Source organism: Hyposmocoma kahamanoa, unplaced genomic scaffold (assembly GCF_003589595.1).
Source record: "Hyposmocoma kahamanoa isolate Upper Pololo Valley unplaced genomic scaffold, ASM358959v1 129, whole genome shotgun sequence".
Taxonomy (NCBI): domain Eukaryota; kingdom Metazoa; phylum Arthropoda; class Insecta; order Lepidoptera; family Cosmopterigidae; genus Hyposmocoma; species Hyposmocoma kahamanoa.
The window spans coordinates 2,684,634-2,709,478 of NW_020653460.1; the positions used below are offsets into that span (position 1 = coordinate 2,684,634).

Here is a 24,845-nt window from a genome sequence, read left to right on the forward strand (position 1 = left end):
GGCAATAATTTGATGATCTGTCAATTTTCTTTAAAAAAAGTGGCAGCATTTTTTTCGGACTTTGTACTGATCGAAGACTCGATTTTCTCTTGTTTTTACTAACTTTATTTAATTAATAATTGTTTGCTTGCAATTAAATATTGTTTTTTACAATCACAATGGCCCGCGTACTTGTTGGAGTGAAGAGAGTCATCGACTATGCCGTCAAAGTAAGTAAATTAACAAGTGCAAAGGTTACCTTCCGTTTGTTATTGTCGAAGTTCATTTAAAAACTTTTCACCAAATTTACATTTATATGAAGTTAATTTACTTTAAAATATCAACCAATGTACTACTTCAGCGATAAAAAAGTTCCGTAATGTTTCTTTCGCAGCGTACATCCAAATTTTTCTTATCAGTTTAGTAATTAAAGTCAAGGGGGTATCAGTGATATGGAATTCTTTGAATTTCAGGGTCCTTAATCAAATCATCACTTAACGATCGTTATGTATGTTAATTTATCCCAAAAATATTTAAATAGATTTTAATTTGTTATGTTGAACGAGAATTATTATTGGTTTAATCCAATGAGTTTATGGTTAATCTCAATATAAATTATATAACTCCAGAAAATTTTAATTTTCTTACCAAGTTACAATCAGAATGTTGGATTCAACCTGCGACAGATATTTGAGACCGAAATGAGTATGTATGCCTGACGGCACCTAAGACAACTATTTCAACTAGTCAAAATGTGCAAACTTATTACCTTAAAATCTACAACTGAAGATTTTAAAACTTTCGTAGTTCTTCACTACATGATTATCACTAATTAAGGGCTGCTTACTACAGTACGATTTCTTTTTGTTTTCTTATTTAGGAACTATAAAATGTGTCTAAAAGTCTGTACTTATATGTGAGGTCTTGCTTCTCACTATGAGGCAACACAATAGAGTAATCCACAAGGATTGACATTACATGGCTGGCATTAACACCTAAGTGTTACAGGCCAGAACAATCGTGCTGCTGCATCGAAACTGACACTGGCCAAAACCCAAGCCGCCATTAATGAAATAATAATAAAAACATGATTTAAAAACTATTTGTTCATTATATGCCACTAGTTTTAACAGTTGAAAACTTTATAAATAAACAATTTTTAAAGTGGTGTTAGTTGATACTATTTATGCACAAAGTATTTTTTAAATCATAATCTGTGTTATGTTTGCAAATGTAATACACATATTACTTTACAATATATTGCATTTTACAATACATCATATCGTCAGATTATTGCAAGAAGTCATTAATTGCCATATAAATGATATAAATTGTATGGCAATTAATGACTTCTTGCAATAAGCTGACGATATGACTTACTACTGTAAAATCTACAATTTGTAGAAGCGAGGATCAGCGAACTAAAGTACATAAATAAAAAAAGTGCTTCATTTGTTAATATACATATAATAATATATTTTTTGTGTTGTTTATAGTAGTTGGAAGATGTGAAGAGAATGATGAATTTGAAAAAACGCCTCTAGAATAAAGTTACAAATTTATGGAGTAATAAATAAATTTGGCTTATGTGCTTTAGCCAGTAGATAGTACTATATTAATTTAAATGAATGATGTTGGACTTTGACTTATGTGCTTTAGTCCGCTGACCCTAGAATTATTTTAATGCATTTGTATTTCTATACAACTGCTGTAAATGGAATTGCTACACTTAATTTAAATTTTGCATTCAGGTTCGTGTGAAACCAGACAAGACTGGCGTTGTTACGGAAGGTGTGAAACACTCCATGAACCCGTTTGATGAGATTGCTGTGGAGGAGGCTGTGCGCCTGAAGGAGAAGAAACTGGCCAGTGAAGTCATAGCTGTATCATGTGGACCAACACAGGCACAAGTGAGTTCAATTTGTTATAGTCTCTAAGTGTATGTCATATAATAAATGAAACAAATAACATGACACTATTTTTTTTTGCCATGTATATATATTTTTTAATCTATTTTTTATTGAGTCTTTAGCCACCTTGAGTGACTATATCAGCCTCATAGGAGAAATACTGGGTTCCCACGCCATGTATATTTGCACGTATATTTGCATCGCACCTCCACCAGTGTGGAGGTGCGATGGCCGTTGTTCAGACGCGACACGCGGTTTTCCTCATTGCGTTGTTGAATTTCGTTGGGAATACACGATTAAGGGGAAATCCTGAAAAGTACCCGACACTGCACCTCAATTAGCCACTTTTTATTCAGTAGAAAAATTCAAAAAAGATACTCTTAATAAAGATACTCTAGATCTTCTGAATTTTTATTTGGATCAGAACAATTTTCTAAATCGCTTGACCGAGGTGGTCTATCGAAAGTGCTTGCTAAACCACAACCGGCAAAAAGAAATGTCTTTTTCGTCTACATCTAAAGGTCAGATCAAATTCCCTTTGAAAAACCAATTCATGCAACCATTTCGTACACCCAACACAGAGCCTTCAAAACCTAGGGGGTTGGCGGCGTCTCGTGGAAAACGAAAGCACGAGATTAGGAGGTCTCGCGAGTGTCGTCACATCGATTCCAAGAGACGCCGCTATGTTTGACTCACATCGCTTCGAAGCGGGTCGCCTACAACACTTTTATCACAGGGGGGTGGGCTCTAAGAGCTCCTCCAGTTATATTGAAAATGATTTCCAATCTTCGAATACCATTTATAAGAAAGCCCCCTTTATTGATACCGGATTTGAACACTTACCAAACACCAGACTCTCCCCAAATGACTGCAGAAACTCGGGCAATGTTAGATTTAAAGGTCTTAGAACTAGCGGAAGTAAGTCCCAGTTATGTGTCACTGATGTTTTTAATTCAAAAAGCAGACCTTTCCTTCCGACCAATTTTAAATTTGAAATATCTAAACAATTATATAACAATAAAGAAATTTTATCTTATATCTCATTTCGAGATTCCAAAGTTTCTGCAACCGGGAGACTGGATGACGAAAGTCGATATATCACAAGCGTATTTTCACGTAAACGTCATGCCACCTCACCAACATTTCCTAAGATTAATATTCAGACATGTACTTTACCAAATGGCCTGCCTTCCATTCGGTATAGCATGTGCCCCGAGGTGTTTTGCAATGTTAACAAACTTTGTGGCGCAGAGACTTCGAGAGGCGGGTGTCCGTATTGTAGTTTATCTCGACGATTTTCTGATCGTCAATCAAGATCGATGTTTGCTTCAGCGGCAAACTTCTTTAATCATAGAATTTCTTCAGGCTCTAGGATGGATTCTCAATTTCAAAAAATCTATTACGAATCCCACACAAAACATCGAATTCTTAGGCATACAATGGAATACCCTACAGAACGAAAAATATCTTCCTCCCAAGAAGATAGTAAAACTACAAACGGAGTTTCAGCGACTTCTTTTGAAGAAGACCTGCTCTCTCAGTGAAGCGAGGTTCATTCTAGGGCGTTTGAATTTTGCCAACTACGTAGTGCCACAGGGTCGATTACATTGCCGCCACTTTCAACGTCACCTTCGCGCGCTACGCAAGGGAAAGCATCCAAAGCAGCAATACATGTTACCGAAGGACGTCCTGTTGGAACTACAGTGGTGGCGGCGTGCGGTAAGCGATTTTTCTATGATTCATTTACCACAGATTACTCACTACTAACAAGATGCTTCCAATTACGGTTGGGGAGCACTACTAAACGACACGTGTCTTGCCGGGACGTGGGAACCTCAACAACAAACTTGGCACAGCAACCTCAAGGAGCTAGTAACGATCCAGAGAGCGATAGAATCAAATACAGAGGGCTCACGCGGGGCCAATTTGCTGATTCAGTCTGACAATGTAACGGCTCTCGCGTACGTAAGGAACGAAGGGGGCACGAAGTCATCAAAATTAATGAGTCAAACCCGCCAGGTATGTCAACTAATTCCAGACTTACAGTTTGTAGTTACTTATCAACATCTACCAGGACGCTTCAACTGTGTGGCCGATCGATTGTCTGGAGGCAAATCGATACCAGAGTGGCATCTCCTACCAGAAGCGACAGACAAAATATTTCAAAAATTCGGTTTACCTCAGGTGGATCTCTTCGCATCAGCGCGAGCCCACGTAGTTCCCCATTATTCTATTCCACAATGCCTTCAGCAGGCGATGGGAGTACCAACTAGCTTGGGCGTTTCCTCCTCCGTTACTCATGCCTCGGGTTTTGACTCACCTAAACAATTGCAGAAGCCAGTATATTGTAGTAGCCCCCCCAAAGTCGTTTTGAATAACCAGATCCACAGAACAGAGCCCTCAGCAGACCAGTTCTAATACACGACCTACAGAGACAGAGAACTCTGATAGACGTAACTACCAACCTACCGCTCCCCAAGGTAACCGATTTGATATTGGAAGTTTGGCTGATTGGAGCTGGGACAGCTTACTGAAAAATTGGACCCCAGCAGAGAAGGCCGTATTGATGAACGGGTGGAGGAAATCTACTTTGATGTCATATAAACCGGCCTGGAATCGATGGGTAAAGTGGTGTTTAAAAAACGAAGTTTCCATTACTACACCGCAAACAAAAGACCTCGTCAAGTTCCTCGCAGATCTCCATATTACAGAAAAGCTTGCGCCATCAACTATACAGTTACATAAATCTGTTGTTTCCACTATTTGCGTACCGCATTTCAGTAAAAAATTAAGTCAAGACACATTTGTGCGGCGAGTGTTAAAATCTGTTTCGATTGCACGCCCCATTAATAGGAAAGTCCTAATTTGGGACCCGCAACAGGTTGTACAATGGCTTCAAAACAATGTGTCGATTAATATTTAATTTTTTGAAGCGTTTCGGCGTTGTGCTACAATATTATTACTTAGATCGGGAAGGAGAGTTCATGATTTAACATTGTTATCCGTTTCACCGGGTCACATACAAGAGGATAATACTAATATTATTTTGTGGCCAATATTTGGTTCGAAAACAGACACCGCACAACACCAACAATCGGAATGGAAACATAGCCCTCATGATGTTCAAGCAATTTGCCCTGTCTACTGGGTAAAAAAGGTCATTGAACTATCGACATCAAGAAGAGGCTCATTTCAACAACTATTCATCACGACTCGGGGAACGCCGAAACCTGCCTCCAGGACGGTAATTGACGGTTGGGTAAGAACTGTTCTTAAATCTGCAGGTATAGACGCTGCACCTGGCAGCAGTCGCTCTGCAGTTGCCTCTTACAACTGGTTATGTAACGTCCCATTGGACACCATACTCGAGAAAGGTAACTGGAGACGGGCTTCGACTTTCCATAAACATTACTGTAGAAAAATAAATAAGACTATCAGTGCTAATAATAATAACACATCAAATGTATCAAATTTATTTAATCCAATTTAGAATATTATTGAATTATTTACAAATGCATGCTTAATACGTAATTGTTGTCTATTTATCAAATTATACAATGTTTCTTACAGAATGTTAGTTTACTTACAAAACTACTATACAAAGATTAACACTAAATAAACATCTTTCTTTTAAACAGTATGAAAACTTTAACGATTCACATCATTTCTATCACATGACATTCACTTATTCACTGTAGTCCGTGTTCACTATTTAGCTTCTCACACCTCTCACCAGGTGGTAACAAATACTTCTCACCAAACCCGGACAAGGCGAGGAATGCACAATGAAAAGGTTTTACCTACCAATAAAACCGCCATTGTGTTCTTAGCCTTGTCCAGGCAATTTAAATTGCAATCAAAATTGGTGGATAGGATCCAGCGACCAATCGGAGGGCAGAAGGAGAAATTCAGTGTTGCCAGTTGTCAAATCGTGTTTTCTACCTAAAATTGATCAATAGCTCTCTCACCAAACCCGGACAAGTCTGGGCCTTATCATTATTGTTGAAAACCAAATACAAAGATCCGACAAACACGCACATAGATAAATTCGTATGGTCCGCTGGTTCGTTCCGTGGCTTAGTTGGCATAGCGCCTGACACGGTTTGCTAGAAGTCGTCGTTTCGAATCCGGCCGGATCGAAGAATTTTTTCTAAGTGTTCGATCCTTGTATTAATAATTATAACAAAATAGATTCATTCAATGTATAGCACTTGTGAAAGCCTAAAAACTCAATAAATCAAGTAAATAAAATATATATAAATTTTTTCCATATATTGTTGGTTCATTTTTTCAGAAAAGAACTTCCTATTTATAAAGAAGTCTTCCTGAAAAAAATTGATATTACGCTACGTGTAGGGCTACCACTACAGGGCGCCACTTGCGCGAGAGCGACATAAAGTGCGAGATATGCTATTCTCGCATGGAGATCCCGCGCTTTATGTCGCTCTAGCGCCAGTTGCGCCCTATTGTGTAGTAGGGCTAGCCCTACTGTTATGTCTTGCTTTGTCTTACTTTTAATGATTCTGTATTTTTATTTTTGTGTGCAGTATTTTTATTCAACACAATTAAATTCCTTTTGTGATCAGGAAACCCTCAGAACAGCTTTAGCAATGGGAGCTGACCGCGCTATCCATGTAGAAGTTGCAGGCTCAGAGTACGATACAATGCAGCCCCTGCATGTGGCCAAGATCCTTGCCAAACTGTCCAAAGACGAGAAAGCTGACATCGTTATTGTTGGCAAACAGGTATCCAAAGTGCTATATAGAAAGAAGTACAATTTATATGTGGAACTCAACATTTCGTCGCTTAGCAAACAACACCGCTCAAGTCAGTAATTCAAGTCCAAATAAAACGTGAATGTCAATAAAAAATTACAAGGAACTCTTATACAATTGTGTCCATATATAGAGCACTTATTACCAATATATAATAGATTAGAAAATCTTGTATGTAATAATATTAGTGCAGTTTTTTCACTTTCCAGTAAAATTACTTCAAATTACTTACTTGGGCAGTGTTGTTTACTAAGTGACGATTTTTTATAGTATGAAGTTAATTTGAAGAAAAAATTATCTCATTTATGTATTTTGCATTACAGGCTATTGATGATGACTCAAATCAAACTGCACAAATGACTGCTGCCCTTCTAGATTGGCCACAGGGCACTTTCGCTTCTAAGGTATTATGAAATAGGTTAACAATGCTATTGTCAACTTCCATGAAACAGGAAAGACCTTATCTTATCCTTATCTTAGACTTGAAATAATAGTACTTTATTTCTATATGTATAATTCTATAAGTATAATTGTGAACCATTTCGATACCTCCAAGGTCACTACGCTACTACTTAATGTTTGGACCTGTTCTGTTTTTATTTTGTTTCTTTTTTTTTCACAAAATACGTTTTTTTCCACAAAATTCGGGGAGCATAATATTAGTAAATAAATGTAGCTGTTTACAAAAATAACTGAAAATGACCAAAAATAAAGTTGGCGTAGTGACCGTTGGAGGTATCGATCTTATAAGACATACCATTATTAAAAAATACACGTACACACTCAGGTAGAGAAAACGGACGCCGGTTTAACGGTGACCCGCGAGATCGACGGCGGACTGGAGGTGATAAAGACCAAGCTGCCAGCCGTAATCAGCGCTGACCTGCGCCTTAATGAACCAAGATATGCCACACTACCTAATATTATGGTATGCCTTTCAACCTGCTTCTGTATTTTTAATTGTGATATTTAAACAGTAATGTTCAATTTACATTGCATCGGAATGGATTGGCTCAGTGGATATAAAGTTTACAATTTCATTATACAAATTGAGTCAAGAAAAGGCTGCTTGTCGGAGATTCAGAACTTCTTTTCAGCTGTGAAAACATGTAATGATTTGTAATTTATTGAAAAAGCAGAGCTCCTTGTGAAAGTTCAGGGAAGTACTGCCACCTTATATTTCTGCCGCCAAGCAGTAATGTGAGCATCATGCGTTTCGGTTTTGAAGCGTAAAGGTGCTGGTAAAATTATAGGCACCTGAGACTTGTCAACTTAATCTTAGGGTGACGTGCACAATGGCAGCCCTACAGATCTTTGCGATGTAAACCTCTGAGTGGTACTGCAACTGCTTAAGTCAGGCGTGTCGCTTACCACCCGGCGCATGACTTGTTCGTCCCGTCACTAGGTATCATAAAAAAGAAAAGAATCATTTTTACGATATCAATTGACAGCACGATTGTCGAGCGCCTGCCGTAATAGTTGCAGTGCCAATTACAGCTTTAAATTGCAAGAGAGAGAAGAAGAAGACCTAAGACCTTGTCACCTTGAGATAAAGACGTCAAATCCCTTGTGTCTGTAGTTTTGCCAGCACTCTCCTCCCAAACCGGAAGCAGTAATGCCGGGTACTCAATATAGTCCATTTCAATAGGGATGATTACGGTGAAGTTTGAAATTTGAAGTTTCTAGAGATAATCGAGATAATTTGTAACGAAGAGGGAATCGATTTACAGAAAATAATTTAAGAACAACTAATGACAAAGTAATGGTGTAAATATATCTGTGGATAAATTTTTCGTTTTACACATTAAGTAGGTAATTAGGGTAATTTATGTTGTGTCTATCCCTAAAAACTACACAACCAAACAAAAAGTGTTGACTTTTTGTTTGGTTGTGTAGTTTTTAATAAAGCATAAAATCAACACAAACGAAACGGAATTTAAACAATTACTCCAAAAAGATCACGCAAAGTTAAAAACAAAATAAAACCCTCTAACAAGGTATGTTAATGCCTCGTATTGACGCGAGTTATACAAAAGCCGATTTGATTTATTGATTCTATGGTGTAAATCTCTATGGATAAATAATCCGTTTTACGCATGAAGCAGTTGGGGTAACTTATTTTTATATTTATTATTTCATTTTTTATCTACACAATATACCACAAATTTGACTTAAAATTACATCTACAACAAATATGTTGTAGATGTAATTTTGTTGAATTGTGTTTGATTTTGGTACATTATAACAAAAATATTTATTTTTGTAACCTGGTTGAAAGATTAGTTATAAATCGTATGCGTGTAACGTAAAAATTAAAAGTGTTACAGAACTCATCCCTAATGAAATGGACTATAATGAGCTGTAACTGTTGCATGTTAATGCATCGACATCATAAGGTTATGATGTCAATGATGTTATGTAACCAAAAATCATAGTGTGTATCATGTGTCATGTGTGTGTGTACGTGGTTCGCGAGCCGAACGCGTGCGGTTCGCAGTGAACTGTCTGATTGAAGACTGTTTCAAGCATACACACAAGAACCTCGTTACTGTGTCTGTCACATTGCAGTTACAGCTTGTTAGTGAGTACCCGGCTTAATATAAACATTATAGCTTGGCGGGTAGAAATAGGTATTGTGGCAGTATTTCCCTGGACGAACTCTTTCACAAGGAGCTCTACTGCTATTCAACAACTTATAACATGTCTTGAAACAAGCGCATGGACAGATTTATTTCGGAGTATACTTTCTAATATAATTTATCATAAGCTGTGATTAACTTATTAACACTGTATTAGTGAAATAATAAAGGTAACATTGAAACCACGTATCATTCTATTTTAAACAGGGTTAAAATTATCTTGACATTTATTAAATTAATTAGAACATCAAAATGCTACCGCTAGCAATGTCGTGGCATGTGTTTATATCAGAGATATATCCAAACATGTCGAACGTCAATCTCAAAAAATAATCTCAGTCCAAAGCTTATGACTATTCCTGTTTTTTTTTTCATCCTCCAAGGTACAGAGTACTAAAAAAACCAACCTCAAAATTTCAAAAAATCTATTTGCCAAGTTTTATTGAAATCGGTTAACGGAAAGTGCGCGAAACCAGATTTATATTGAGATATATTATTTTCTTTAAATTTAAATGGGACCACTTCCTTCCTACAAACTACCTTCTTTCCAACAAAAACAAAATCATACAAAAAAAGAACATACAGTCAAATTGAGTACCTCCTCCTTTTTTGAAGTCGATTTAAAGATCACAAACCAAATCCTTTTCACTGACATTTTTTTTCGTGTTAGCTTAATTTTGTCATTGTTTGTCATTCTTAGTCAAAAATTAAAAGAAAGAAAAATTTATAAATCAGCATGGATAATTGGACGTGGTTAAACAAAAAGGATCCAATGCATATCCAGTCACTTTCGATAAATGGCAGTTTAAAGTTTAAGTGTTTCTCACTCTTGTTTTATTTACAAAACTTATAATGTCATGTAACTCCAAAGATATTTATTTTTGTTTATATGTTGGGTTTTTTTTGCCGATCTAAGAGGTTAGACTTTAGGAACCGTTTCGTACATATAACTCATTTTTTGGTAAGTTTGTGGATTGAATCCTTTTTGCTAACTACAGCCAATTACTATCAAAGAAAATCTTAATAATTTCGAACCCTGATTTTAAACTCTATAAGCGAAACAATGACTATTAGAATACAATGAGTATAACTGCCTCTGTGGCCGAACGGTTACCATGCCGGACTGCCACGCAGAGATCCCAGGTTCGATTCCCGGATCGGAAGAAATATTTGTATGGTCTACATTTATTTCTCTCGTGAGTTCGGGTGTAATTTATGCATGTCTATGTGTGTCCATGGCACCCGCGACACAGGGTTTCTCTAATGCGGGCTATGTTGAGTGTGTGCGTTATTATTATTATTATTTATTCTTTTTAGAAAGCTAAAAAGAAGCCATTGAAGAAAGTGACAGCTAAAGACCTTGGAGTGGATTTAGCGCCGAGAATCAAGATAGTTTCGGTAGAGGACCCACCAGTGCGGCAGGCTGGCACCATCGTTCCAGACGTTGACGCGCTAGTGGCTAAGCTTAAGGAAGGCGGACACATTTGAAAACTCCAACTTCAGAGAAATCCAACATTTATTACATAATAGTGTTTGTTGTATAGCAAAAAAAAACAAAAACAATTTGTACATGATATTTTACATGAATTGTCAATTTAGCTCTATTGTACCATAATGTTGACGTAATTTTGTTGAATATACAATCATCATGTTAAATAAACTACATTTATTCTACATTAATTTATACAAGTTCAATTAATTATACGAGGGGCAGACAAAAAGTAATGACTCCATCGCTGTAACTTTTATTTCTTTCAAAGCTACTAAACTATCATGCATTGTATTATAGGTAACCTTATTCTATTTATATACTCTTGTCATTTTCAGATATCTGATTAGATCTATAGAATTGAAGCTAAAAGAAAGAGCCTTCATTGAGTTTTTGGCAAGAGAAGGTTGTGCACCTAAGGAAACCCATACTCGCTTGAAAAATGTTCATGGAAATGTTGTAATGTACATTCAAAGTTTGTGGTATCGCAAGCTATCAATTCTAGGGTCGCTGGAGTAAAGCACATAAGTCAAAAAGCAACATCTTTCATTTAAATTAATACATGTACCTACTAAAGCACATTAAGTCAAATTCATTTTGTTACGTCGTTAATAAATTTGTAACTTAAATTCTAGCGACATCTTTTTCAAGTAACCATTCTCTTTACATGTCCCAACATTATAAACAACGCAAAAAAATATATAATTATAACATATTAAAATACGAATGGACTTTTTTACTTATTTGCTTTAGTCCGCAGATCCTATAATTATTCTCTGGGCAGACCCATATGACACATTCAATGCTTTAGCAACATTCTGAACGCGTCGGTCTCTTCTCATAATTTCGTTAGCACGTTCTCGATTTGAATCTGTACTCGACGTTATTGGCCGGCCACTTTTTTTTAAATAATATTAAGTGACAGGACGAACAAGTCGTGCGCCCGGTGTTAAGTAACACGCCTGTCCATTACTGTTGCAGTGCCACTCAGAGCTTTAAATTGCAAAGATCTCAGGGTCACTGCCACTGCGCCCGTCACCCTGAGACGTAAGTTGACAAGTCCCATGTGCCTGTAATTTCACCAGCATCCTTTAAAACCGGAACGGTAAAGTGGCAGTACTTCCCTGGACAAACTCTTTTTTGCAAGGAGCTCTATTGCTACTAAAAACCGTTTCTCCGTTTCCAAACTTCCTTACCCATCGCACATTGCTGATGTCCATTACAGCATTCCCAAAAACATCATTCAAGCGATTATGAATTTCCTTAAGTGCTAACCTTTTTTATCCAGAAACTCAATGACGGCTCTTTGTTTTAGCTTCAAATTCATTGATCTAAGGAGTTAATCTGAAAATGACACGGGCATATAATTAGGGTAATGTTACCTCTATGATACCATGCATATAGATAGTTTAATAGCTTTGAAAGAAATATAAGTTAGAGCGATGTAGGTTATTAGATTATTACTTTTTGACTGCCCGTCGCACATCTACAAGGAAGCTCATTTGAAGTGTTTTAGGCGACGTCTTCACAATGATCTATTCTATTTTGATAACATCGATTAAATGCACTTTCTAGTCATCTACTTAGCGTTTCCTCATTGAAATGCAAATTGATAAAAAGGTGAGACAAGATACAAAGGAGATTCTAACCAGACTGTACAGACTCAACACCCTATATAAATCTGAGCTTGACGTTTAAAACTTTAAAGTTGAGCTGGATGACGGAATGAAAGAACACAATGACAATTACTAATCTATTAAGTAACTAATACAACGCTTCCCCGCTGAAAGGCTCGTACCACACGATTTTGCCTTCCAAGCAGCCGGTGACGAGAAGGTGGTATCTTGGACTGAATTTGGTGCTGACGACGAGGTCTTGGTGAACGCCGAGGCTTTGGCCAAGTTCCACCATTGGCGCGGGGCCTTTGAAATCGTTGACGCAGTGGCTTAACTCGCTGCAGTTCTCGTTGAGAGCTAGTAGGCGCATTCCTCTGCCGAAAGGCGAGCAAACGAGGCGACCGTCTGCAGAGTAGCAGAGTTCCTGCAAAATAAACAAGTTTATGAAATTGCAATTGGATCTAATTAATTGAAATTCTAATTGGATTGCAAATTGAAAATCGTTACATATTTTGTCTTCAACGAATTTCTTTTTACAATTGGTTATTGCGTCATGCTTATAATGAAAATAAAAAAGGCATTTAATTTTTGATATTTGTCAAATATCTCTTCTAATTCCCATAAAAAATTGATAAATGAATAATCTTAGTATAGAGTACTAAAAAAACCGACCTCAAAAGTACGTGGAATTACGTCTATTTGCTAAGTTTTATTGAAATATCCCCTAGTTCGCCACTATACAGGACTTGACATTGGAGATAATAAAAATCGGTTCTCACTACTTAGAGTATATTGAGAGAAAAACGCCTTGAATTGGAGAAATAGCAAAATGAACCATTAAAATAAATGCTCCTTAAGTAAAATTTAGGCGCTATTTATAAAAATGAATCTTCATGCGTGAACAACCACCCTTAAAGGTGGATCATTTTCTTCAAAATGAAATGGGACCACATGGAAGTACCCCCTTTCCAACAAAAAAAGAATCGTGAAAATGGTTCCCAAATACCGGAGTTATCGCGTAACAAACATACAAAAAAACATACAGTCGAATTAAGAGCCTCCTCGTTTTTTGAAGTCTGTTAAAAAGAAACAATGTACACCATACCATAGATTTTTCTATATCTATGCACCATACGCACGTAAAATTAACGTCAAATTTAATTTTACCTTGATAAACCCTTTTCCTTCATTGGTCTCTTCAACATAGTACAAGAGTCGGTCTTTGTTCTGACGGATGTAATGCCGTGGTTCCGGGTCGTCGTAGCTTGTGCTGGGGCTTTCCCGCAGCGGCGGTGTCTGCCCCGACGTCGATGGTAACGTACTGTTACAAAATAATAACCGTAATTTAATTAAATGAGCATTTCTCAATTTCTCAGTTAATACAAAATTAACTCAAAAAGTGTATTTTTTCAGAATAGATCAGAAAGGAATTACTTACTTCCCGTGAAAGACTATCAAAATTTATATTGAACTTGAAAAAAATTGGTTAAACTTTATAACAGACATCTAAACAATGTCATACTTGCCAAATATATTTAAAAATAAAAGCGGAAAAATAATTTCATCTTTTTGAGTAAGGACTGTTTTGTACAGAAGTAGCTCAGAAAGTTTCTCTCATTTTGAGTTAAGTAGATATCTTTGAATTGTTTCTCACAATATTCTAATGACGGTGGTACTGACGTGTAGATAATCAAATTTTACGTTCAACAATAGTATAATCTCAAATTTCACATATTTTGAGTTACAACACTATTGTAATAGCAGTGCGACTTGAATAATTGTAACGTTTTTTTAAATAAAAACCGAACTCAATAGTTCGTGGAATTATATCTATTTACCAATTTTGATTGAAATCGGTTATCGGAAAGTGCGCAAAACCGGATTCATCCCATAGTTTGTCACCCTTAGAGATGGAATATTTTCTCCAAAATGAAATGTGATCAATACTGAGGTAACCTCTTTCCAGCAAAACAAGATCATCAAAATCGGTTTACAAATGCCGTTATCGCGTAACACACAAAAAAAAATAGTTAAATTGAGAACCTCCTCCTTTTTTTGAAGTAGGTAGTAGGTTGAGACATAACTTGACAAGTCCCATGTGCCTGTAATTTCACCATCACTTTACTCTTGAAAACCGGAACACAGTAATGGTCACATTACTGCTTGACGGCAGAAATAGGTAAGGCAGCAGTACTTCCCTGGACAAACTCTTTCACAAGGAGTTCTACTGCTACTTATTATTATATAACACTGATTTTTAATATGTCGATTTCACTGAACATGATTTCATCTTTGGTTTGACATGTGTCATTAAATTTAATCAAGCTAAATATATGCCTCTAGTACATAGACGTAACTTTGTTTCACGATATGCATATGAAAGTATTAGATATAATAAATCATCAACAGGCTTCGTCACATAACAATTAACAATGCAAATCGCCAGATTTGGCCATTTTTATCCAACTAGTACAATAAAAAAGTTACGCTCTGAATTTTAGCTGGTTCAAACGTCCCTATAACACTGGCAGCATTACCGTGCTGAATAGCCAACGGAATTTGTTGCACCAAGTAAGATCCAGAGCGTGGATCACAGGCTCTAAGGATAGAGCCGACTACTCCGCACCCTAAGTCCCCGCAGTCTCCACTGCAATTGGCACAAAATCGTACATCGGTTCCAAGGCACAGATATAATTATGTTGCAATATATTTAAGAAATGTAGAGTATACCTTTCATAATGCGCAAACATTGAATGCCTGGGCAGCAATCGCGGGTGCCGTGTGCGCAGACCGGTGGGAGGCGCGATGCCCGTATTGATACCCATGATGCGCTGCATGTTGAAGTTGCGGCCCACCTGGCCCCTGCACGAAGTAAAAGCAATATTTAGCGGGAATGCCTCACAACTCACATCTCGGAATGACAATATATTATTATTGATATAAAGATGTTGACCTGACTGAACTCGAACCAGAGTCTGTTGCCACACCGGGGCCACCGCTCTTCTGTATGTGCTTGTTCCAGATCTTTTTGTGTTTAAATTCAGCGTTACCTGTGAGAAACTTATGAAAGTTTCTAAAGTTGAAAGCTTGTTACCATATTTAAAAACCAGCTCGTTTTTATACGTAATTGTTTTTAGACGAAATTTAAATAAAATGTCTACTAGAAATCGCAAGTCTGCACTTCTTACAAGTAGCTGTTGACTTCTCATGATAATCTGAGTGCAATTACGTGCTGCGCAAATGTAGATAGTTTTGGTTACCGTGGATTCTGTGTGTCTAGTGTAACGGCAACCGGACACAGTCGCCGCTACTTTGGGCACTGGTAACAGTTTGGCGCTTAGTTACAACGCACCACTCACCGCGTTATACAGTGTGTTGATTTGCATTCTCCCCACAATTAAGAAATTAATATTAGAACTAATGCTAAATCATGTAAAAATATTAAAAAATATATTCTGTGCAATATTCTGGCTAATTATATCTAATAAAGTTTTGCAAAACTGTCCATAAATCATAGCGGAGGAGTCACAGCGCGGGCAGTGACTCCTCCGCTCACTTCACCGAGCGATACGTAATCTTTCTCTAAACGACCCCATAAGAAATAGTCTCGCACTTGCCGTCCATAATAGGGCTCAGACATGCCTATTCCACTTATCCCAGTGCGTGAGCGAGCGCGATGCGCGGGCGCTTAATGCGTTTGAGAAAGAGATAGCAACACTTTGGTGGTTTCTTTGTCGGCCCGTAGCGCTATAAATTTTGGTAGCACGTGTGCAAGTTCATGACATTTGGATCAGGTAATTGCGAATCGATATTTACCGCAATTAAATAAAAAATAAGAATTTAGGATAATTCTTTTGGGATTTATTTTTATAGTGATTTGGGTTCAGTTGCGGATATTGAATGACCTCTGTAAATTTGGCGAGAATGCAAATCAACACATTGTACAAAGTGTGACAGGCGTTATCGACTTGGTGTCATTGATGACTACCTTTTAGTATACAGAGTTGCTTACACCGAATAGTTTTTGATTGGCAACCGGTTTATGTCAAGTGGAAGCAACGGAAACAGCGGAGTCTTCGACTGCGCTAAAGTGATCGATTTCATATTAAATGTACATAAATAGAATATTCGCTACTATTTGCCAGTTGCTTGTATCCAACACAAGTAACTAAATTGTCTATGTTTGCGCGGTGCCTTAACGCAGACCAGACCATGGCAGGGCGATGATTTGTTGAGTTTTCCCTCACACGTGTGATAGATTTCTGTAACCGCGCCCGGCAATGTTTTTTCTAAGGCCTTCTAAGAATTAAGTTCGGCGTTGTTTTAAATTAATCGTTGTCTATAAAAATTTCAATTATCTATTACATGTTAAGGCTTCCGAGATTTTGGCCAGTATTGCCTTGCCACCCTGTTGTTACGTTACTGCGGAAACAACTTAAAACGGTTAACCCATAAGGGCGTCACCACATTTATCGACGCGGAATCGGCTTTTGACGACCAATTGGGAAGTGAACTTTTCTAAATCGGTTCTTGTCTGGGTGTTTCGAGTAGTGGTGTCATAGTACAGGGCATTTCCTAGTTTGAGACCAGGTGGTGAGAGGCGGCACTTCATTATGATTAATTTAGTTTATATTGGGTTCTCAGGTTCTGATTATAATGTTAACTACTCTGCCGCGTTTACAACGAAGATGACATTTTTACAAAAATAAATTTTAAAACGACTTTCTAAGAGGCTGTGCCTGCAAAAGGAAAATCGCAAATGTTCTAATTATACCATAAAGTTCAAAAGATTAAACCAATTCTATACGAAAGGAAGCAACTGAAACGAAGAAAACAATGTAGAATGAAATGCTCAATCGTGTTACTAGAAATAGACTAACTATATTGATATCTTATATTGACCAACAAATTCTTTTATAACTATAGTTTTACAGTGAAGAATGTGAACAAAGCGCGCTTTACTAGTTAATTCCGCGTACCTACATTCCATTGAATCTACTAAGCAGCGAACGTAAAACGCGAATAAATGGCGCTTCTACAGAGGCGTACCTGCTATACATCTCTTGAAGCATTCTGTGCTGTTTGATCGTAATAGACGCCTCCCACACGTCATTCTGAATACTGGATAGGCCCTGATCAGAGAAAGATCGGTTAATGGTCTTGTGCGGCGGAGAGGCACCTGATCGAGGGACGCGCGATTTCGGGCCTCACCGCGCCACCGTGGCCTGCGGGCTGCGCGCGCGCCGCGCCGCCTTCCGCCCCGCCGCGCTCCTCGGCCGGCCTCCGGCTTTGGGCCTGCGACGTCGACCTGCAACCACACACACTTGCGCTCAAATATCGTGACCGGATCTTACACATGGTGGAAATTTATTGCAACTACGTTTCATGTGTGTGATTCAGGTTCTAGTAAAGCGAAAAGGCCGTGGCGCCACAAGCGAGTCACTTACGCTGCTTCGGGTGGGGCCAAAACGGAGTGTCCGGAAGAAGAGGGCGGGCTGGCCGTGTTGGACGGCGCGGGGTGCGGGCGCGGGGCGCGGTAGGGGCGCGTGCGAGGGCGCAGGCCTCGCCGCCCCACGGCGCGCCGGGGCGGCGGCGACGCCGGCGCCGAGTCGCGGACCGACGACTCCGACTCGACATTCATTGGCTGGATGTCGTGGATGCACGACCACTGAAACATTCATTAAGAGTTCACGTCAGAGCTGAATTAACTTATTTATTGAGGCATAACTGCCTCCGTGGCCGAACGGTTACCATGCCGGACTGCCACGCAGAGGTCCCAGGTTCGATTCCCGGGCCGGGAGAAATGTTTGTATGGCTTACATTTATTTCTCTCGTGTGTTTGGGTGTAATTTGTGGTTGTCTATGTGTGTGTCCATGGCACCCGTGACACGTTTCCCTAGTGCGGGGCTATGTTGAGTGTGTGCGTTATTTATTTATTCATTTCATAGGTTAACAAATTACATGTGAAATGTCAAATTTACAACCTAAAGATTAGATCTAGGCTTCGTCAATAAGTACTTAAAAAAAATGGGAATAACAAGAGATTTCGCCAAATATTCTAGAATTAGAAACAATTGAAATGATTGTGAAATTACGCAACAATTGGCCAATCACCATCATGGAAAATTAGGCCATGCAAATTTAGTCCTAGTCACAGTAAAAAAAAGAAAGCAGTTCAAATTATTTTTATTTTCGTACGAAAAATACTACTGACACAAATAATAATAAATATAATAATTTCTTTATTCATCAATAACTTTCTCTGTTCTGAGAGACTTCGATCCAAATGAACTTTGTATTAATGTATTAATATATAATCATTTATCGCTGGTTTTCGAGACCCTACCTAGCTATCCATTGGTTAAAATAATCATACATTCGGCATACGATTCGTCACATGTGATCACCATGTTTCAGCTTCCTTCAATTAGATTTTTTCAGTTAGGGTCGCCTCAAATTGGCGCAGCGACGCGATGCATCCTGCCGTCAGCAGCTTGTGCTTTACTTTTTTATGTTAAATGCAAATAGATATTCACTTATTTAGTGTAATTTGCTTGCCTACGAAAATAATGACTTAATAAAAATAAATTAATAAATATCCCTGCTTTTTTGTTAAAACTTGTTTTTTTTTACAAGATAATGATGTGGGGAATTTTTGGTCAATAAGGACTTTGTCAGCGAAAGCGGCAGAGGTCTCGGTGTAAACGACGGGTTGACTACGTCGTCTTCGGCAAGGCGCCGTAGTTTACCAAAGGGGGCAGGCGACCCGATGTATATGCGCCATTACTCTTTTCTTATTTTGCAGTCATAGAAAATATATTCATTTAGTAGAGAATGAGTCCTGTATTAATTATTACAAATGCATTAGCATTTTGCAACGCTTTCTGTATCTTCTTTTCAATTTTTTATTGAAAAAAAAAAGCATCTCAGAAATAACTTTTAGGAAACAAAGTTTATGTTGCATTGTTGGTTGTAATGCAGTGCCACGTCGCGTCGCTGCATATTTGAGGCAAGCCTAAGGTTGCAATTATAGAAAATCATCGACCTATTGCTAGAAATAGCAAAGTGGCTTCTACAAAATCGACTAATTTGCAACAACTGTTACCTCATCCTTAAGGACATTAGAATATAGGAATACGTGATCATATGAACTTACCTCTGATCTATCGTCATGGCTTATATTCCTGCTTAAAGCACTCCAACCCTGGGGATGTACCTATGCCACCAAACAAAATTAATTTTCATAATTAAATTAAAATTAGTAATATTACTATCATTAAAAATAAGTTAGACGAATGGGAGAAGCTAACGTGCCATCTTGGACAATGTACTAAAATTGTAACATAGACAGGTAATATAGAAGATGAAAGCAATCACTGTTGGACGTACACGGAGGAAGGTAGCACATGTCAAAGTGCAATGCAAAAATTTGGAGATTTTGCTGACAGGCATTCCGTCACTAGAGACATGCATAAAGTGACCATACGTCCCGCTTTGATCAGGACAGTCCCGGTTTTAAACTTTGTGTCCCGCTGTCTCCAAAATACTTTAAAAAGTCCCATTTTGACTAAACAGGACAAATATGACAAGAAATTTTAAAAAATGGCGCGAAAAATATATAAAGTCACCACCGGACTACACGGTTTTTTTAAATTTTTAATCATTGAACATTTCTAATCCTTTAAAAAAAATTTAACACTAAACATTTCGTAACTATCACAAACATGTGTTTTATTTATATGTCCCGCACTGAAGAAAAAAATAATGATCACGTTAGACATACATAATACTGCCCTCCTTGTCATAACTAACAATTGGTAATTTTCAAGAACTTTGGCAAGAACAAAAGACTCTTGGCACCTAAAGTTTTATTTCCTTTGTAAAATGTCAATTATGCTCATTTTGCTTAGCAATAAAACTGAAACTAAATAAGATATGAAGAAACGCTTGTAGGGGGTTGTAGACCTTGTTTCGCTTACTCCAGATACGTTAATAACTCTATTGCGCTTAAAATGTCGATTACGTTAGTTATGATAAGGAGGGCAGAATATCAATGCATATCATTATCATATACAAATTGAAAAACAAAATGCGAGTGCAACAAAATGATATGGATCAATTTAATAGTGATTTAAGTTTTTTTTTCCTTCCCGACTTCAAAAAAAGAAGGAGGTTTTCAATTCGACTGTATGTTTTTTTTGTATGTATGTTACGCGATAACTCCGGTATTTGTGAACCGATTTTCATGATTCTTTTTTGTTGGAAAGAGGGTACCTCCATAGGGATCCCATTTCATTATGAAGAAAATAATCCACCTCTAAGAGTGGGTGATCACGCATGAACATTCATTTTCATAAATAGCGCCTAAATTTTACTTAAGGAGCAATTATTTTAATGGTTGGTTTTGGTATTCTCCAATTCAAGGCGTTTTTCTCTCTCAATATACTATGAGTAGTGAGAACCGATTTTTATTATCTCCTGTGTCAAGTCCTGTATAGTGGCGAACTAGGGGATATTTCAATAAAACTTGGCAAATAGATGTGATTCCAAGTACTTTTGAGGTCGGTTTTTTTAGTATTCTGTACTGAGATTATTAATAATATCAAGTGGCGGGACGAACAAAAGTATCGATACTTTTTTATAATATCAAGTTACGAACAAGTCGTGCGCCTGATGGTAAGCTACACGCCTGTCCATAACAGTTGCAGTGCCACTCAGAGCTTTCATAGCAAAGATTTGAGGGGCACTGCCACTGCGCCCGTAATCCTGAGACGTAAGTTGACAAGCCTCGTGTGCCTGTAATTTCACCGGCACCCTTACCCTTCAAAACCAAAACACAGTAATGCTGACATTGCTGCTTGGCGGCAGATATAGGTAAGGTGGCAGTACTTCCCTGGACGACTCTTTCACAAAGTGCTCTACCGGTATTAACAGCTCTACTGCTTAGTAACATTACTATATATTAATCAGTAATATATTAATATTACAGATTATTACGTAATAAATAGTAGGGACTAAAATGTTTTATTGTTGTTATTTATATGCACTATTATTGATAATTGTAAAGCTTTGTACCCACCTGTAAAGAACTCACGACTTCTGCGTCGTTCCCCAATGGAAAATCGGAAACGAATTCAACGCGGTTCTCTGTTCGTTTCCTTTCAAACAAGTGATCGTACATCGACGCTATTGGAATCACCTGTTGGCTCATCTGCATCAATCTGTACAGGTTCGGCTGAAAAAAAAAAATGTTGTGTCAATCAAAAGGTAAACTTAACGGAAAGCTAATCGCGTAGCCGAGAATGATCAGTTAAAGTTTGAAAAATAAAGGCAATATTAACACTGTTCTTCGTCTTACATGGTTATTCAGCATATATAAAAAAAAATTGCTTGCGAGGCTGCTGCCAAACGGATTGCAAGCAGCTACCGCCTTGCACTTAGCTCAGATACTTAGTGTATTTGTTGATATTGAAATGGAAGCACAGATGTTACTTGTAGCTTGTCATTGTATTGATTTACGATTTACGAACATTTACGATTTCAAATGCTGACTTTCTTTTTTATTAAGGAAATAAACACCACTACCAAAGTCCTCCATTTTAATTTGTCAACAAACTCACGGGTTTAATCCCCGACTATACTTTGAAAATTGTTATATTCTTTCGCAATTACAAAAAAAAATTAAGAAACTTGTGCAAATGTGAAATAAATGCGTCGAGAAAATTTTCACCAGCCGTTTTCTTGTTTTACCACTATGTTGATTAAACCCTCAAGACGCCTGCAGTCGAGTACATGACTTCATACAGTTGATCACGACTGCATGTGTGCAACTACAAACATACAGTCCATCTGTAAACAGCCTAAGTTCTGTCATGAAACTCTATTAAACTCTATTAAGCAATTTTTTTGTTTTTACATAAAAATAGTTCAGTATGTGCTCAACATTCGCTCATCCAATTCATTTAAACGAGCAGCCTAATATATATTAACATGTCCTTAACCTTTGTAACGACTTGCCTTAAATCCATGTAAATCTTGAGCCAAAGTTGACAAATTCAAGTCATGTATAATAACTAATAAGCCTCCAGTGGTGCACATAACCATTTGTTTAGCATCCGGTGACAATCTGCATCGCATCAGGCCTGACGCATGAAATACTCTTTGGTATACCAAGTTATATTCTGTGTAAGAGTTGATATCCCACGTGTATATGCTGCCGTCAAGACCAGATGTGACAAGCAACTTGTCTTTCACTGAAAATTCTATATTTTTGACCCAGTTTGAGTGGCCAAGCAGAGAGCGTATCTTCTTGCTTAAGTTTCGGACATCCCATAGAGCTATTGTTGTGTCATCTGAACAAGTAGCGAACATTCTTCCATCTAAGAATCTGTAAATTTATGGAATTGTGTATGCTTAGGAAGTGGATGGTCATCGTCGGAAATATTAATAATCGAAAATAAACACACACATTTCTCGTCTTTAGACAGACTATTTAAAACTGCAGCTTTTAAAAATAAAATTAACATAAATGGCTGTCCAAGATTTTTAATACCAAATCGCTAGATGTCTTCGTGTAGTATTAAATTTTGACCATTTTTAAACACATATTAGCAATAAAAACATTTTTGAAATTTTTTGTGAACAGCTGTTTAGCATTTAAGCAACGATATATTGAAAATGTGGCGGTTCGCAACTTGCACTATACTGGCATTAAACACTTGTCTTCACATACGTGCCTCTACCTCTACCTCTTTACATAGGCTATGAGTTTTCTGTACACAACATGGACAATATACAAAATAAAAGTTTTGAATTGAAAAATGTAATTTTAGTTAATCTGAAAACATACTATACATTTGAGAGTATATAATTTAATATCAGAACTTACTTAACACAGTTTACACAGTCAGAGTGTGCTCCATTGACAGAATGGATCCTCTGATGCGTGAGAGGATCAAATATTTGGATAGATTTCTTTTCACACGCAGCCACCAAAAGAGAACTGCAAAAAAGGAGATTTTGGTGACATATGCAAATTTTCCTACTTATACCATTATAGTATATTTTCTATAGAGGATTTAGTAAAACTGTAACGTCCACAATATGCCGACTTCGTATTGGTCATACTTGCACCCCAGTCCATCTGGCAAAACTTAGAATATGGGATATCTCAATTTGTGAATGTGGCCTGGATGAAGGCACCCCAGATCACACATTTTTCAGCTGCCCTATCAGAACATGTTCCGTATATGATAGTCTTCCACCTTCCATTCCTCGCCCCATGACTTTCAAGTTTCTGTTATCTGTTTTTACAAATCCCCTTGTAGAATTAATATCTGATTTTATTAGTACTAACAAACTTAAATTATAAAACTAATTTACTTATATTAACATATTTTGTAATGGTGATGGTATATTGTGTTGTTTTGTATTGTTCAAAGCCAGAATAGACTAAAGAGCAGTGTTAATCAATTAAACATAAAAAAAATAATTCCCATGACTGACTTGAATTCTTCAAGAAAACCAGAATTTAAAGAATAGAATAGAATACAGTATATTTTAAGCACTACTACCTACTTCATTGTTTACCAATTTTATTAAAACTTAAAAATTAAACTTAAATTAAATTAAACTTTTAAATAATGTTTGTACATGATAACATTCCTATCATAAATTCTTTTACCACAGTCAACAATTATAAATTTTAATCATTAGTATTTGTATAATATTTTATATCTAAATACCTTTGTGCAGCATAATATAAATAAGGTCACCTTTATTTGAATGTCATGAACGATAAATTTATTAATTGAAAATAAATTATGTACCTCTGCAATTATATTACCTTAAAATGATATGTGTAGGCCTTAAGAGGAAAACTATATTACAACATTGAATATAATCAGCTACATTCTGGCTAAAAACCATATGTTTAAATCTTTTTGGCCATTACATTAATAAAAGTTGGATTTAGATTTATTTTGTAAATAGACTGGCAACTTTAAAGCCAAACTCGGCCAATGAATTGTTTTCTTACCCTTCCGGAGAGAATTCAAGGTTGAACACCCCTCCAGTAGGAAGTGAGTTCGCTTGCTCATAGTCCCACGAAGCGATAGGTTTCATGCCGCAGTATAAGCTACGAGCGAGAGCATCTCCAGCCCCCAAAGGCGTCCCGAAGCCGGTTTCCCGTCGAATAAACCGGTACGGGTTAAAGGCAGAATATCTCGCCATAAACGACGAATTATCTGTGCTACCATATACTAAATCTATGGTACTATCCATTGTGATCATAACTTCACGTTACATAGACGAATGACTAAATCACAATAAAACTAACAATTGAGAACATGGCACATCAGTCTAAAGAAATCCTGTGTATGTAGATAGTAAATAGTTTAGGCCTACATTTTATTTTATCGACAAAAATAGAGAAAAAT

General features: G+C 37.3%; 2 protein-coding genes across 5 annotated transcripts; one reads left to right on the plus strand and one right to left on the minus strand.

Annotated features, from left to right (window-relative positions):
• The first annotated feature begins 55 nt into the window (after positions 1-55).
• LOC113240245 (electron transfer flavoprotein subunit beta) lies at positions 56-10,926 on the plus strand. Its single transcript, XM_026477493.1, has 6 exons — positions 56-209; positions 1,731-1,889; positions 6,476-6,634; positions 6,988-7,068; positions 7,452-7,592; positions 10,621-10,926. Exons 1-6 carry the CDS (start codon positions 159-161, stop codon positions 10,789-10,791), a joined length of 762 nt encoding a protein of 253 aa, XP_026333278.1. The 5' UTR covers positions 56-158; the 3' UTR covers positions 10,792-10,926.
• Positions 10,927-11,834: 908 nt separating this feature from the next.
• On the minus strand, positions 11,835-24,806 carry LOC113240246 (DDB1- and CUL4-associated factor 10). Of its 4 annotated transcripts, none has more exons than XM_026477495.1 (11): positions 24,446-24,806; positions 23,297-23,410; positions 22,426-22,795; positions 21,488-21,643; positions 19,565-19,624; positions 17,856-18,076; positions 17,458-17,540; positions 15,362-15,458; positions 15,139-15,270; positions 13,576-13,729; positions 11,835-12,832 (listed from the first exon to the last, which is right to left on the minus strand). In XM_026477495.1, the coding sequence occupies exons 1-11, from the start codon at positions 24,697-24,699 to the stop codon at positions 12,557-12,559; spliced, it is 1,917 nt and encodes a 638-aa protein (XP_026333280.1). In that variant the 5' UTR covers positions 24,700-24,806; the 3' UTR covers positions 11,835-12,556. The 4 variants fall into 4 exon arrangements, with proteins under 4 accessions (XP_026333280.1, XP_026333279.1, XP_026333282.1 ...); XM_026477494.1 differs by lacking the exon at positions 15,362-15,458 and adding an exon at positions 17,620-17,716; XM_026477498.1 differs by lacking the exon at positions 15,362-15,458 and having other exon boundaries at positions 12,618-12,832.
• Between the last annotated feature and the right edge of the window lie 39 nt (positions 24,807-24,845).

What these genes read in the sequence shown, in the direction of transcription:
- LOC113240245 (XM_026477493.1), top strand. Translation starts at nt 159, where the DNA reads ATGGCCCGCGTACTTGTTGGAGTGAAGAGAGTCATCGACTATGCCGTC. An exon ending in GTGGACCAACACAGGCACAA is followed by an intron (nt 1,890 to 6,475) that starts GTGAGTTCAATT and finishes TTTTGTGATCAG; the next exon opens with GAAACCCTCAGAACAGCTTT. An exon ending in TCGTTATTGTTGGCAAACAG is followed by an intron (nt 6,635 to 6,987) that starts GTATCCAAAGTG and finishes TTTGCATTACAG; the next exon opens with GCTATTGATGATGACTCAAA.
- LOC113240246 (XM_026477495.1), bottom strand. Translation starts at nt 24,699, where the DNA reads ATGATCACAATGGATAGTACCATAGATTTAGTATATGGTAGCACAGAT. An exon ending in CTTGAATTCTCTCCGGAAGG is followed by an intron (nt 23,411 to 24,445) that starts GTAAGAAAACAA and finishes CCTTTTTTGCAG; the next exon opens with TTCTCTTTTGGTGGCTGCGT. An exon ending in AAGATTTACATGGATTTAAG is followed by an intron (nt 21,644 to 22,425) that starts GCAAGTCGTTAC and finishes TTTTTTTTTCAG; the next exon opens with CCGAACCTGTACAGATTGAT.